General features: G+C 43.3%; 1 protein-coding gene across 4 annotated transcripts in view; it reads left to right on the forward strand.

The window, feature by feature from the left end:
* Positions 1–226: 226 nt before the first annotated feature.
* ARHGEF26 (Rho guanine nucleotide exchange factor 26) overlaps positions 227–16,719 on the forward strand; it is a 60,219-nt gene continuing 43,726 nt past the window's right edge. For 2 of the 4 annotated variants that reach the window (XM_048506565.1, XM_048506568.1), the window contains exons 1-5: positions 227–456; positions 2,241–3,340; positions 7,133–7,172; positions 10,218–10,363; positions 16,007–16,063. In XM_048506565.1, the coding sequence (XP_048362522.1) occupies positions 2,285–3,340; positions 7,133–7,172; positions 10,218–10,363; positions 16,007–16,063 (1,299 nt within the window). In that variant the 5' untranslated portion in view covers positions 227–456; positions 2,241–2,284. Of the gene's footprint in view, positions 457–2,235; positions 3,341–7,132; positions 7,173–10,217; positions 10,364–16,006; positions 16,064–16,719 lie in introns of all 4 variants that reach the window. The other 2 variants (XM_048506567.1, XM_048506569.1) reach the window with 2 other exon arrangements.

Below are 16,719 nucleotides of genomic sequence, written 5' to 3' on the forward strand. Positions count from 1 at the left end.
GGTCCGCGGCAGAAGCGGATCTTTGCACGTGCGAAACGCCCCCTTTCCCGCGCGTTCCCGCACCCGTCCCGTCCAATCTCCGTCATCCAAAAGCGAAGCCCGGGCAGTCACGGCCACGCTGTCAGGCCAGGGACCCGCAGGGCGGCAGCCTCTCCTTGCGCGGGACTTAGGGGCGGCGCTTGGGCTCGGCGGAGGCGGCGCTAGGAGACCGAGGCCAGCGCAGCGCCGGACGCGGGGATTCGCGGAGGAGCCGCGAAGAGAGGTCCAGGGGCGACCGGGCGCCGTTACTCGCGAGGAGCCCCAACAGCGAGCGGGTGCGCCGTCGGGCGTGTCGCAGACCCGATTCTGGGGCCAGGAGCGCGCGGGAAACTACAGGTGGGGACGCCCCGAGCCGCCCTGCGGAGGCGCACGGCCAAGAGGCTGCCTTGACCCCTTTCTGCGCCCCGCTGCAATGAGGTGATTGGGGAGGAACCAGTGGGGGCTGCTTGGGAGGAAGGAGACTGAGGCGGGCGGCTTGGGGGTTCCTGCCTTTTGGTGAAACCTTGGAAGTTTGCCTTCGAGGGCAGTGAGGGTTACCTGGCGGAGGGCGGCGGGACTTTTTGCAACTCCTTCCTCCGCCTCGGGGGATCGGAGTCAGGGTGGGCATTCCTCTGCATCCCCCGCCCTCGAGCAAACCTGAATAGCTACAGAGAAAGGCCAAGAGAATGCTAATAAGGGGGGAACAATGAGAGAGTTGCCCGGTTATTGGCTGGGCATGGGGAGAGACGTGGGAATTGCAAGGGAGGAGTTCAGCCAAGGAAGAAAAATCCCCCCTGCCCCCTTCCCCCGAGGCTTTAAATGGATAACAGTAATTTGAAAAACAAAACAAAAAACCCCTCTCAGATAGGCTGTCATAGTACAGTTAAGGCGTAACAGATCTGAACCCCCCACTCCCATCCTCCAGGGCTTTATTATCTTTATGATGAGGATGACTTCTAGAAGAGGAGGCCTGGGGCTGGGAAGCCCCTGATCAGCAAACTTTTTTGGCGTGGTATGAGACAGTTTTACTGGACAGCTGGTGGAAGTAGATTCTCGACTCTGAAAATTGGCACCATCATAAATGTGTGACTGTTAAAAACACAGATAGATGCTGCCATGTCATCTGTGTCAGGGTTGTTTATCTGGGATCCCAGGAAATGGATTTCTTAAGTTCAGTGTTCTCAGGGGGACTTTGGACTTGCGGTTCCTGGAAGAGAAAGTGTGGCAGATTGTTTTTGAAACGGAAGAATGTGGAAAGCTTGTGATATGTGATATGACATGGCTATGTTCAAACAAGCAGACAAACAAAAACCCCACAGAAATCATGGGGGATGCAGGAAAGCCCTTGGTTGCGTGTATTTAAAGTGGTTCCTTGGGCCCTCATTTTGTTCCCAAAAGCAAATAATTCATTCACACCTTGCTTTAGTTGGAAACTGTTGGTGCACCTGGAAATGCGCTGAAAATATGTGTTGTTGGTATGGGTGCTGAGTGTCATCATATGTTAAAAGTCCAGATTTTTCAGTGTGGACAAATGGGCACAGTGGGATATGTATGCAGGGGGAAGATTTGTAACAGATTACATGATTGGTTGTAATTAACCTCATTGCACTCAGAATTAATATATCCTTCCGCACATGCAGAATAATGTACTTTCAATCCACTTTCAATGCACTTTGAAGCTGGATTTTACTGTGCGGAATAGCAAAATCCACTTGCAAACAATTGTGAAAGCGGAATGAATGTGCATTATTCTGCATGTGCAGAAGGGGCCTCTGTGTTGCAATAACAGTAGATAATACAAAGAATGCCTCACCTGTCTGTTGAAAAGTGTTGTGTTACTGGCACATACTCTTTCACCAGCTGAAGTTGATCCAGTCAAAAAAACACCTACCTGTATTGTCTCTCTTTTTCTGAGGCAGCCTTGGCAGCAGCCTTGTACTCTGAATTGTTCTTGGCAATTTTTTTCTTCTGTTATTTAATAGTTCTTAAAATATAACATTAAAAAATAACCCAAAAAGTTTCATGTTCTTTACGGTCACTGTGCACCCAGTCGATTTGAATTGTATTGGTTTTGTGGGGATAAGGACCAATCCTAAACAGGTCTGTTCCATTTTATTGAGGAAAGAGTATTTAGGATTGTAATATTAAATTTTCAGATTGTGAATTGCTTCTGAGTGATTTTTTTAAAAAACTTGCTCTTGTCTTCTTGTTGAAAAGGACAGATCGCATTCGTGTCTCAATGTTGGGTTGACTTCAGCACTTGGTTATGGATGGGCAAAATGAAGTGGATGTTTCTAACAATAACGTCACACCATTGTGGAGAAGGAGGACAGCACACCAAGTCAATATGCATGCAAAAAGCAAACCAAGACCCCAGCCCTACCAGAACTCAAGTGGGGTTCTCTTCACGGATTTCCCTGTGGAAGACAGGGATATGTTTACTTTAACTCAGTCTACTGAAAGAATACTTACTTCTCAGGGCAACAAAACTGTTGAGAAGAGTTCTTTGCATTTCAGCTGCAGCCTCAGTTCAGTGGCAAATGGGAAGGTTCGATTTCCAGAGAACAAATCTCTCTCCCCTAGGCTTTCTGACAGGATGTCCCAAGTCCTGCAAATGGTTTCAAACAATTCTATAAATCATACAGCTAGTGGTTCTATAAATTCAACTGGTAGCAAACTGGTTCATTCACCGAGGGTTGCTGATCAGTCATCGCTTAGCGAGAAGGAACAAACTGTTTCCACATCGAGTCTTGGATTTGCTCCCACAGAAAACGGGCGTTTACCAGACAACAGCACAAGCACTGCCTCAGTGTTTCAGCCAAGCCAGCCCCCTAAAACTCCAGAGAAGGCACCTGTTCACTTATCTCCTTCTTCTGAACAGCAGCGTCTACCTCATCAAAGTCTGCCATTGAACGAGAATGAGCTCTCAGAAGTCCAACCTGTGGTTTTGAGTACAAATAGTCCTGCTGCGTTGAAAGTGGGAAAGCAACAGATCATCCCTAAGAGTTTGGCTTCTGGAATAAAAGTAACCAACAAATACAGTGGCCAAAATGGGGAGCCAAACCGGAGGGCTCTTAAGGTTCGCAGCATGGTGGAGAATGTTAATGCGCCTTTGGTAAATGGTGGAGAAGCAGAAGGTGATGTGGACAGCCCAGGGATTCTGAGGCGTGGTTTGAGGTCCACTTCATATCGGCGAGCTGTTGTGAGTGGTGTTGAATTTGATAGTGCGGCCAACTTTAAGAAGAAAAACAGAATGTCCCAGCCAGTGCTGAAAGTAGTGGTTGAAGACAAGGAAAAATTTTCTAGTTTAGGAAGAATAAAAGTGAGTAAAAATTCTATTACTTTACCAACATAAACGCTGAATTTCTTAATTGTATAGTACAGTCTCATGAGATGGGCTAGGCAGAGATACTGACTTGCTCAAAGCCATCCCATGAGCTACCTGCCAAAGTAGTGATTCATACTTCAAGTGTGCGGTTTTGTTTGGTGTGATGAATGCTGACAAGTGAAAAAGGAAGGTGCACATCTAAAAGCACATACTAGACATAAAGGTGGAGACAAAGAAGTTTGGAAGTGTGCTCTTTGTGCAGAAGTACCTTTTTTCTATCTGATGGGTGTTCACACCTGTACTCTGGAGGAAGATGATGGAGGAGTTAGATGATGCCTCACCCTCACTGGCTCTGGCATGGTGATAGAGGAAATTCAGTTCAGCTCAGCTAGGAAATGATTCAGGAGAGTCAGGGTCAGAGGTGACTCGATCTGCCCAGGGCGCTTTCTCTGTCCCTTTGGGAATGGAACATGTTTATGAAAATGTAAGAGGAGAGATGTTAGTGGCTCTGGAATAGCGGTAGAGTGGATAGAAATAACCAGTATATGGCTGGATTGTGCTATGTTTTTACTCATAACGGCTGCCTGCTCCCCCACCCCACCCCATGTGTGGGTTTCTTTCAGATATGGTATATCGCCACCAGAGGTTTATGGGGGAAAATGGTGTCCGGGGACAACACCTGCCCACATGCCCCCACCCCCTGTGCTTGGGGGCAGGGCTCGGGGGTGGCTCGGATGGCCACCACAGCGGCAGGCTGACTCCTGGGCTGGCCTGCTGTTGCAGTGCCCATCGGAGCCCCCCGCCTCCCTGCAGGCCGCCTCCTGCCCTTCCCAGACTCTGGGGTGGGCAGAAGCCGGCATGAAAGGAGGTGGGGAGCAGGGCGCTGTGGCTGGTGGCCCAGATAGTGGCCTGCCGCCACAGTGCCCTTCCAAGCCACCCCTGATCCCCGCCCCCAAGGGTCTGGGGAGGGAAAGAGGTGCCACAGCAGCAGACTGGCTCCTGGCAGCAGGCCAGCTCTGTCTTTAGGTGCCTCCTGCGTGCCAACCCAGCTCTTCTGAGCCGTGTAGAGGTGGGGGCGATTTTGCGCCCCTTCTGTTGCACCTGGGGTCATTTGACACACACCCTTCCCTGTGGGCGATATGCCCCTGATTGCCACCAAATAGGAAACACATCTTAGTTTTTCCATTTTTCTGTGTTCCTTTTGGCCAACTAGAATCTGAAGGCTTTAATGCCCTAATTTGCTGCAATGATAGCAGCTTGGGAATGGAGAAGTCTGAGTCAAACTTTTACTTTTGCCCTTTTTTGGAAATAGTTTGGTGTTTTTTTTGTAAACCTTTTCCTTGAATTACAGTGTAAACTCAGATATGTTAGGACATCAGTTCCTTGGCCATTGATATTCACTGTCATTTGATTTTTGAAAATCTTATTATAAAAATGGATGGATTATGCATTCCTTTTCCCATGTCTGCCATTCAGATTGCAAAACTAGTAGGAACTCCTATTCAAAACTCACTATAGCTTCTTTGACATTCATTTTCAAATAGTAATAATATGCATCTTGTCTTATGCATTCACATGGTTTACATGCCTTCTAGATAAACCATGAATTGACCACAGCACACCAGCCCTTCGTGTTGCTGGAAATTTATATATAGTCCTTTCCAAAAGCATTATTTGTTAAACATCTTTATATCTTGATGTGAACTTTTTTTGTGGAATTATCAGTTTTAAATCAAATGACTGTACTTTTTGGAGTTCTTGTGTGCTGGATTGGAATTGGAAAGCATGTGTCTTCAGAAGGCAGCAGCCTTTCTTCCAGTATTGGGTAGAAAAATTATTTCTGTGCTTTGTGCACATCCAGTGTGGATCCCAGAAGATAGACTGGCCAGGCCTAGCAGGGGACGGATATCTTAACTGGGAACAAGGAGAGGTGCATCTCTGTCCTTTCAAAACAGAGCATCTCTTTCAAAACCACCCATTAGGCAAACCTCCCAAAAGACAAATTAAAAACTAATGATAGTTTTTTGCTTGTTGCTGTATATCTTTGCCTTGTCAGGTTTATTAACTGCATTCGGTTCGCCACAGTCCCTCTAGTTTGTGAACAAAGGAAACCAATGTTTCCCAAATGATTTTCCACCCACAAAATAAATGAGCTGCTGCAAAGGTGAGGTCTTTGTAAATGTAGCAAACATGACCTTTGCATGTCAGTCATCCTCAGGTAAGGGCAGCGAAGAACAGTGAGATATATAAACAGGATTTCTAGTCATTGTCTTGTGGCAATGCTTTTGCTAAAATGTAATTTCATTTTAAATCTTGAATTTATGAGTAATTTTAAGGGCACTAGCCCAATCCTATCTGTTTATTCTAAAGTAAGCTCCATTAGCCGTGTCCTAGATGGCCCAAGCTAGCCCAGTCTCATCGAATCTTGTAAGCTAAGCAGAGTTAGCTCCGGTTTTTACTTAAATGGAAAACCACCAAAGAAGTCTACAGTTGCTCCACAGAGGCAGGCAATGGCAAACCACTTCTGTTCACCTCTAGCCTTGAAAATGACAAACCACTTCTGTTCACCTCTAGCCATAAGTTGGCCAAGACTTGGCATTACTCCCCCCCCCCCACCACCACGATCTACAGTGTTCAGTAGTACTTACTCCCAGGTCATTAGAATTGTGTTCTTGATATATCTGTTATCAAGACAGAAGCAATAGAATTAAAAGTCTACAAAATTGTTTGAAACAGCCTAACAAATGTGAGTAATTTTGATGCATTCCAGGACTTGAATGGTTTTAATCATGGTGGGTTAAAAGCTCTTCAGGGTATGTTGAAATTGCATGTTCCATTGAGTTAGCCATGTTGGTCTGTTGCAACAGTAAGAAGGATTCCTGTTGCACCTGTAAAAGACAAGACAGAGGCAGGCAGCCTTTTAGCACACGGACCAAACAGCATCTGCCAGACCATCTAGAGAAGAGTTGCTTTTTTATACTCCGCTCTTCTGTACCAAAATGAGTCTCAAAGCAGCTTACAATCACCTTGTTGGGTTATTGCCAAAGGTTGCCTGCCACATGGACAAACAGATTTATGGAAACATTAAGTTGTCATAGGTTACAACCCACTAGACCAAAATGTATGGTAAAGACTAAAGATATTAGCTGTTGCAGCCTCCTAATACATATAGCAAAATAGACTGTCATGTGATTTTTTTCTCCCCATGATAGTTTTCTTTGCTTTACCCTTAGCATTAACTTGTATCAGCAAACTGTTGTATGTAAATGACCCGACTTAAACAGTTGAGAATCCGCTGCTCCAGATTAAGCTCTGTACAGGAAACAGAAGACAAGTCTGGCTTGTTTCTTATATGAATGCTTTGAGCTCTAAATATGATTCCAGACTAATGAAATCACTCGCATGTTACTGAACTCTGTTGAAATGAACTGTTCTCTCCCCCCTCCCTTTGAAAGAATTTATTCGTAAATAAAATGCACCCTGTGATTTAATCTGATGGGCATGTGCAAGTCCTTTATTTGCATAGCTGCTCCATTAATTTCAATAAAGGGAGCAGGTTGATGTGTGCATACTTTCTGAGTCTGGAAGACTCTGACCGGGCTGGATTTTTAGTAGAGTTAGAACTCCACTGAGGAGGCAGCTGCTAGTTTTGATCAGCTTGTTATCAAATCTTTATTAAGACTTGAGTCTTAGATTATGAAATGTTGTTTTCTTGATGATGTCACTTTCTGTTCCTTCTTATTTTGACTGGTGCCTTCCTTTTTCTCTCTCCTCATACGATCTTAGAAGAAAATGCTGAAAGGACAAGGGACGTTTGATGGCGAAGGTAAGAACTAGTTTTTGGATTGTGTTTTGTGATACTCGCAAAGAAAAGATGGCAGAAGAAAACGAAAGCAAATGAGTTGTACAATGCAGGCAAACTCTTGCACTGAGGTAGAGTTCATTGTTTCATTGCAAAAAAAATATTTCAGTTTAAGCTTGTAGGAGCAGGACTGAAGAAATCTGTTACGGGTCTATGTAAACCAACAGTTCCGAATACTTTCTTAGTATTGAGTCAAATTATGATTGTTTGTCAAATTTATAGAAATATATACATGTTTGGATATGCCAGATTGCATTATGTATTTATCTGTAATCTGTATCTGGTTGGGCTTATTTTCAAAGTACTAAACTCCAATATAGGTTATGTCCTCTTCTGGGCTCCCTACAGCTGCAGATATATTTATGTCTGCGAGCAAGATGGAAAGCTGGATCCTCTGTCTTTTGTTTCCATGGTGGCATCAGAAAGTGTAAAAATCTGTGTTTTGCTTTGCAGTTATTTTGCAGATGATGAAGTATGTAATGGTTGGGCTCTAGACAGTGCAGTCTTAAGCAGAATTGCACCCTTCTAAGCTCATTGAAGTCAGTTGAATTAGAAATGTTTGCTTTCTTATGGCCCCATCCAAAGGGGGACTGAATCCACCCATGGAAGTGGTACATGGCTGTGCCGGTGGAGAAATGGACTGCTGACATGCTATTGCTGTGGCCCTTCCTGGCATTGGGACACAGTGCAGGATGCAGTGCCAGTATCCCAGCGCCCCTACTGCTGCCAGCGTAGTGGAGGTGGGCCAGGTGTGTGGTCAGGGGAGGAGCCGACAAGTCCTGTCCATTCGTAGTGTTACACCAATGGCCAGGACTTGAAACTTAAAGACACCCCTTTGGGTGGAAAAAGTCTATCGAGCCCAATGGGGATTTTTTGGTAGCTGGAAGGCTTTTACGCTTTTGAAGCTTCCCCATGCCACCTGGAAGCCACTTTGGGAATGGCAGGGGCATAGCTGCAGTGCTGTGGCTGGCCATTTGTATTTGTAATTCAACTTATACCCCGCCCTATCCCTGAATGGGTCAGGGTGGCTAACAACATAATAAAAACAATATACGTTATAACAGAATAAATACAGTAAAATGCATTAACTGAAAAATAAGAATCAAATATTACATGGCGACTTACACACTTCAAACCTAACAATTTGCTAATAACAATAACAGCAGCACTACATCAATACATATTAATACTAACTCCATACTATCAATACATTTACAATAATGGATGGGCCCGCCCAGCTTTTAAGAGAAGATTTTTGGGGAGGAGATAATGTAGTTTATCTAGTTCTGTTGACTTTTGTAAGATAGCAATGACTTATGCAGTGCAAAGGTAGAAACGGTGCTACCGTCTAGCCCTTGTTCACAGAAAAATGTGAGTCTGAGGAGATAAGGCAGAATAGAAATGTTATAAATAAATTTTAATGCTATTTATTGCTTATATCAATAGAGTTTTTAAAATTGATGATACTTTTGTTAGCTGCTCTGGATCTTGATCTGGATTCAGTGAAAAGCTGCTTTGGACCCTCTTTGGTGAAAGGCCTAAGCCACATATTTGCTGTCATGCGCATGTAAAGGTCATGTGCATGCTTGTTTCCCTATTTATTTCATTCCATGTGTTCTGTATGCATTCCTTAGCATTTTGTAGAGCTGCTCATCATTTAATGGGAAAGGTCAGGTGAGGAAAAGTTTCATTGTGTATATAGGATTACTGGATTGAAGTGCTGAAAAAAAAGACGGAAGCAGTTTCCATTGTCCAGGGAAAGACAGTGCCTTCTCCACTGAGAAATAACTCTGCTTCTTTGGCCTTGTAGAATAGTGTGCTGGATCCTGGAAAGCATCCATTCTACTAACTGTGGGTCTTTCCTCCTCACAGGAAGACCTCTGGTGAAACAGAGCCTCTTTTAGCAATGGAGCATTCTTTGCACTGAAGGAATCACTACCATTAGTAGAATAGATTTATGGTATCCAGCCATAATACTTCAATCCTTTAAAAATAAAACCCAAAAGCTGCTTTGAATTTATGATCAAAATAAATAAAATCAGATAAACAGCAATATATGCTGGTTTAGCTGAATAAATTATTTCGTGTTTGTCTTTTTAGGAATTGAGAATTTTAATAAAGAATTCTAATTCTATAGCATGGGACTTTATTCTGATGATTTTCATGTATAAGAACACTGTCTCTATTTTATGTTACTGTGGTTTTGCAGGATATTAGTACAAGATTATCTGATTCCTGAATAATTAACTTTCCTTTATTAGGGTAATGTGTGCAGCACAGCATCATCATCATCATTAATTCATTCCTATACTATTTCTATACCACCTGTAGCCAAAGCTCTACGGATGGTTTACAACAAGCATAAAACAATCAAAATACAACAAATGTCAGTTAATATCTTTCAGAGTTTTTAAATTTTAAAGTTTAATATTTTTAAAAAATATATTAAGCTAATAAAAGCCATAGAACACATACATAAAAAGAAACATCATAAGCCAAGAAAGGGTAGATTCCCCTGGTTTATGTAGATTATGAAACTGAAAATATATTTGCTTATTTTGTAGGATTTATTGTTTCCCAGTAGTCACACAGAAGGGGAAGGACATTGCCCCTCAAAAAAACTTTAGTGACCTTTGGCTACATATTGTTTGCTATATTTTTATCTTCATAAGGACTAAAAACTTTTTAAAAATGCTGATTCAAGATGTAATTTTGTACTTGCTTGGAATGTACACTACAGTTTTTGGTTAAAATGAAGTCTTTCACTCTACCACTTTTTACACGCTCAAGTTGAAGGAAAATAAAATTGTTTCTCATTTTCTTTCTTCCACAAAGAACACAGGCTATATTGAGACTTGATGGAAGGCATCTTTTTTAGTGGTACAGTGATCCATTGTTACTGTAATATCCATCATGCTGTTGTATGTCCTAAACAAGTCTTTGTCCACTGAGAATATTTATAATGTTGTTATTTCTATACGACTGAAAATATTTTTCATGATATTGTAGAAAATGCTGTGTTGTATCAGAACTACAAAGAAAAAGCCCTAGATATAGATTCCGATGAAGAGGCAGAATCAAAAGAACAGAAGTCAGATGAAAAGATAGTTATTCACTACAAACCTCTGAGACCAACATGGAGTCAGTTGTCTGTGGTAAGTGCCATAAAGTAATATAGCCCAAAACCAATTTGGAATGCAGCCGTGCCTGTAAGCAAGTCTCTTATCTGCTAGTGTCCTTTTCAACTTGAAATTTCATGGCCTTTCATTTGCCCTCCAACTGCCTCCCAGGGTGAAATGTTTATGGACATGCAGATAATCTTCAGAGCTGCCAAATTTACATTGTTGACCTGGTTTGATTCATGCAAACAAGTTAACTGCATTACCTTCAGGGGCCATCACTTTTCAAATTCTTAAACTTTTTTTCAGTAAAGGGGTCATGAAGAGAAATTTTTATTTTAAAAAATCATAAAAATGGAGGAGATGAATAGCATTCCCGGGAATGTGCACTTCATTCTCCTCTCCTTTGTTTTCTAACCGGCTCTCTTCCTGGCACTTTCTGTTACATGTGCATGAATGAAACCATGCTTCATACAAATGGGTGTACCCTAATAAGCCACAGATTTGTAGCCAAGGTTTGAAGGTGACGTGTGAAACCCTTTTTTGTTTAATGATGACTGAAGTTTCTTATGCCATCTTCCTATGCTAAATGCTCTCAGCTGTTTAAGCTCAAGGTGGTTTAAAGAGGACATCATTCCCACATGATATCCCCTTCCTAACGTCATCCGAGAAGCATAGGCCCCTTCCGCACACGCAAAATAATGCGTTTTCAAACCACTTTCACAACTGTTTGTAAGTGGATTTTGCTATTCCACACAGCTTCAAAGAGCACAGAAAGCAGTTTGATAGAAAGTGACCATGTAGAAACAGCAACTATATTACTCAAGACATGCAAGAGTCGACCCAATATGATACAATAACATTTGTAAGATTCTTTGGTTCTGCTGAAGTTGGCTTACAGATAGTTAAGCGAATATCAAAGAGGTCAAGGTTCTATTTTTTTGATTGCATAATAAAGCCAGTTATGTATACAAGTACAATTTAATTAAAGATGTAAGAAGATTGTAATTGGTTGCCTATATTTAATGTTAACTCTTGCCGGTATCTTTTCATACTAATTTTTAAAATTATGATAGCGAGCGAAAGTGAAAGAACCATCTCTTCCCCTCCAGAAGCAAGATATGTTAGCATATTATTTATCTAATGAACCACATTTACAAAATTATGGCTTGATAGCCATAACATTATAACAATTTCAATTAGAATGAAGTTTAGGAAAAACATCTCTATTTCTGTGAGAATTTTGTGGGTCTGTTTGAGGCTATTCAGTGAGAAACAAGCAGAAACCTGCAAGGACTTGCAGGGTCATCTCATTTTCCCTTCCCTGAAAACCCCTGCTACCTCTTGACATTTCCTGCCTCCTGCATTCACACCCACGTGCCAACCTACCTTTACCTATATAGGAAAGCTACCCCCCATCTTCAGCTTTCCTCCTTTCCCGTTCTTGGCAGCCTCTACCAGGGAAACTGTGTCTTAGTTGGATGGTGACAGTCACCAGGCCAGTCCCAGTTATACAGTGGGAACCTGCAAGGACTTGTGAGGGTACTTGTTTTTCCTCTGTATCACCTTTATCATTACCACACAGAGGCCCTTTCTGCAAGGGCCAATAACAGTGCCCTAGGGACAGCAAAAATGCCGTCCCTAGGGAGCTGTTCGCATGGGGGGCACAGGTGCATCGCAGCAGCGCCGCCCTCGCTCCCCCCAGCGGCGCGAAGCAGCTGTTTCCCAACATTGCTCCCCAAGCGTGGTTTTCTGGAAACAGCGGCTGGAAGGCGCCATCCCCCCCTTTCCCGAATGACTTACCTTCTCTGTGACCTTCTGGCACGTCGCCCAGGCCTGGGGACATGCCCCCCTGCCCTGCGACTCCAGAGCTGTCACACAGGGCAGGGGGGCGTGTCCCCTGGCCTAGGCAACACGCCAGAGGGTCGCAGGGAAGGTACGTCATTCGGGCAACGGCGCAGCGCTGTGCCGTCTTCCCTGCCCCTACTGGGACCGTTCGTGCGAACAGTCCTGGGGGGGTTCTTCGGCATTGTATACGCCGATGCACCCCCAAGCGTGGCCGTGCAGAAACGGCCTAAGTGGAGTGGGAGCAGCCATAAGAAGGAAGTGGAGTTGGATCAGATAACATAGGCAGGACAGGGATCTAGCGAGGTGGACCATGGAGGGAATTGATCCAACTTGCGGGGAGGGGGGCTACAGGAAGAGGAAGTAAACATTTCTTCCTCCCCAGTAGCCCTTTCAGGTCCACAGTTTTTGACAACACTAATACAGAAGCACAAAAGAAAGTGGAAAATGAGCTGTGTTTTCTCCCCTTTCTGCCCTCTTGTGCTTTGCATTGAGGTTCTATCTTGATCCCTTCCATTATGAAAAGGAGATGCAGTGAAAATGGCCCTGGACTGGAGACTACAAATCAAGGGCCATAAAATAGTTGGACCGTTTCTTCACAAATGTTTGGATAAACTGGCTGTCAAGTACAGTTTGGATCTGAGAGAAATGTTAGGTAAACAGCCTACACGTCCTAAGCCAGACAAAAAGGCAGCGGACTTAAAACTGTACCACTGAATGTGCAGCGTTATCTGTCTAGTTTTAGATTAATTAGCCTAAGGTCTGAACACATGCAGGCCCATTTAGACAACGCTAGTCTTTTGAGACTGTTTTTGAAGTGGAGGTGATGCAGTTTTTGAGCCTGGATAGAAAAAGAAAAGTTGCTGGCTGAATGCTAAAGTCGACAAAGAGTCCAGATGGCTTTTGGCAGTAAGAAGACTGCCTAAGTGAAATAAATATTCTGGCTTTTTATCATAGGATGTAGTGGGGAAAAAAGTAGAGCACTAAAATCTCCATCAATGTCTGTATCTTTCTATACAAAATGAAGTTAAGTTAGGAAGTAGTAAGGAGATAGGATACCGTGGTATTCTTATTTTAGTAAGCGCACATTTTAAAAAACAAATTCTAAAAAGAAATGATGTATATTCTAGAAGAATTTTGTTTAGTTAGGAGGTGGCAGTAATCACAGTTCTGCTCAGTCTCAGGGATTAATGTATAGCAGTTTCTAGTTTGAACCCTGATCTTAAATGTTTGATAAGCTTATCTGTCTGAAATAATGCAAGGATGCAAAAAATAACATGCTTTGGAACATTGTATTGGTGCAATGGTCAAAGTATGTTAGATTATAAATTGTCACAGTTCACTCCTATAGGCAAGGACCTTGTCAAAGGCTGACTAAGGTTACTTATTACTGTTGATGTTGTAGTGAATGTTGTTCACCGCCCGGAGCCCTTCGGGGATCGGGCGGTATACAAATTAAATAAATAATAATAATAATAATAATAATAATAATAATAATAATAATAATAATAATAATAATAATTACTAGTGGGGCCCAGCCACGCGTTGCTGTGGCTTATTGTGGTGAAATGGGAAAGGAACAGTAGGAGCAAATCAATTGCAGAGGCCAGCAGTACGTGCTCATGGAAATGCGCAGGCTGATACTGTTGATGTCATTGATGTGTGTGACCACATCCTCACTCACTTCTGTTCCCTTGCATGGCACCCCTCCCCATACCTCCCTCCCCTTTCCCTTTGCTGGAGTGGGTGGGTCATATCCAGATGCTGGCCCCTCTCCCTCCCTTCCCTTGCATGCCACCCCTCACTCTCTCCCCTCCCTAACTTCTCTTCCCTTGCATGCCTCCCCCTCCGTCTCTTCTCTCTCCCACCCTCTCTTCCCTTGCATGCCACCCCTCACCCTCACTCTGTTCCATTTCCCTCTGCTAGGGTGGGTGGGTCATATCCAGATGCTGGGCCCGCTCCCTCCCCTCCCTTGCATGCCACCCCTCACTCTCTGTCCCTTCCCTCACTTTTCTTCCTTTGCATTCCTCCCCCCATCCCTTCCTTCTCCCTCCGCTGAATGTGTGTGAGAGTAGGTGTGTTGTGTGGTAGCAGTGGGTGAGGCACAGAGACTGAAAGGTACCTGCGTGTGAGGGGGGGAACCCCACCTGACGTCTCACATGGCAACGTGTGTATGTGTTTCACGTCGACTCAAGTTATTGCCTATGTACTATTTGCACTGCTCATATCTGGCCATCTGAACGAACATTCTAAAAGCACGAACATTCTAAGGGTGACAGTTACACACAGGCAGCTGCATGGCCTGGTGCACCAGGAAAAAGATGTTTTACCTGGCTCAGGTGTGTTGTCTGACAGTGGGAGGTACATAAGAACACAGTCGGGGGAATGAGTAAGTGTCTGTGAAATTTTCAGAGTGTTTGGGCCAGCAGGTGCGCAGTTATTCTCGAAGCAACATTTATATATATATAGGTAGAGTTTTCCCCACTGCACTTGGTGCGAGTTACTTTTGAGTAAATGTAGACTTGATCCACTGGAGTGTTTCTGTGGACAGAAGGATCTTCACATACGAAGTGTGACTTTTTCAACTCTGGCTACAGCCTGAAATGCCCCCTGAAATGCTACCGCTTGGGGAGAGGAAACTTCCAATGGGGAGAGGAAACTTCCAACATCAGTGTTTTGGGAAGCATTTGGGGCTGAAGTGGGAGGGGGAAGGCAAGAAAGTCACTCTTTGAGAGTGAGCATCCTTCCATCCAGAGCAGGGGTCTGCAGCCTGCGGCATGCTGGAAGGGGCTGATGGGAATTGTAGTTCCTGAACATCTGGAGAGCCGCAGGTTGCAGACCCATGATCCAGAGAAACATCCCAATTCAGCGGAGACGTAGTTAGGGTAGTGTTTCTCAGTATCTTGAAAATACAGAACTAGTAGAATTAGTTATTTTTTACTTTATTAAAAGTTTGCCTTTGTTTGGATCCTAGCCATCTTCTTAAGCTGGGTTCTTCTGCTCTAATGTTTAAGTTAGCATGACACCAACTTTTACTGGCATTGAAAATTAAAACCTATAGAATATTGCATTTAACTTCATGTATACTCATAGCTATTGAGAGAACCATAGCTACCTCCACAGTTGTTTGCAGGTGCTGATCACTTAAGACAGTGGTTCTCAACCTGGGGGTCATGACCCCTTTGGGTCGCCTAAGACCATCGGAAAATGGTCTTTTTATATTTTATATATACCAATTGTATGATTGGGGGTCACCACAACTTGAGGAGCTGTATTAAAGGATCCCGGCATTAAGAAGGTTGAGAACCACTGGCTTAAGAGGTAATGTACTGTCTCCTTGGTGGCACAGCATACCCCCCCCCCCCTTTTAAGCAGTGGCTTAATAAATGTTTCTCTCTGGGGTGCATAAAACATACAATGTTGCAACACATGTTCTGTGGTTCTCAGTGATCAAGAGCACAGTCTTTCAATATGGGGTTTGTGTGAGTACCTGCATCAGAGGATAGCAGTAGGGAGGATGTTGACGCAAACCAACATAAAGGCTCATCGGCACTGAGGAGACATTAGATGGGAAAAGTAAGAAGGGAGGGTTCCATAAGCAGGAGTTATTCTGAGACTCAGCGGCAAGTAAACCCTGCATGTAATTATTTTCTTGGGGTTCTGGTAATGTTAACAAGGTTTCAGGGGGCTGCTACGCTTAAAATGCCACCAAATTTGATAACAACCAATTTGTAGCTGTCTATTAGAATAGATAAATGGTTATTTGTATACTCTTCAGGGGGGGGGGAGTTTATTTTAAATAAAAATATATTCAGCACAAATCATTTCTTTCAGGTGAAGAGGAATAGTTTATCTCAGACAATCAGCCAAGAAGAAAGAAAAAGACAAGAGGTATTTGAATGAACTAAGCACATAATCATGAATTAGCACAATGGTTTAATATGCATTCAGCCTGAAGGTCAGCTTTATAGTTTCCTATTCCATTTCCTGTCCACTATATTATGGTCCACTATTTTTTCCACACTTCCTGGAGATATGAAACACGTTAAAATCTAAGTTGCTGAGGGATATGTCAACACGTTTGTATCTGGTATGCAAAAAGTATCTAATGATCAGAAGACCAGATAAAAAGGATGAGCTGGCTTAATTTGAGTTTTTCCCACATCACACAAATGCTTGAAAGTGTGGTATGCATAAAAACATCTTACACACAACCCCACCCTATTCCTGCAGTTCAAAATATTTTCTTCTGAACTAGTTTTGTGACTGCCATTCTCACATTCCGTTCTGTACACATTTTCAGATAGTAAAAGGATGTCTTCTGCTTTCTAAAATATAACATGAGGAGTGACCCTAAAAATCTCCTGTTTTCTCCTCCTCAACTCTCTCCTCTGTTCTGTAGAGGCCTCTGCTGAAGTGTGGTTGAATATGGAAAATCTCCTCCACCTATTTTGGCTTGAACAACACCTGAAGAGACCTTCCCCTCAGATCAATCAGTCCAGCTAATTCAGTGAAAGAGCATAAGGAAGGACCTAAAGATCCTTTCG

This window comes from Sphaerodactylus townsendi, linkage group LG08 (genome assembly GCF_021028975.2).
Source record: "Sphaerodactylus townsendi isolate TG3544 linkage group LG08, MPM_Stown_v2.3, whole genome shotgun sequence".
Lineage (NCBI taxonomy): Eukaryota > Metazoa > Chordata > Lepidosauria > Squamata > Sphaerodactylidae > Sphaerodactylus > Sphaerodactylus townsendi.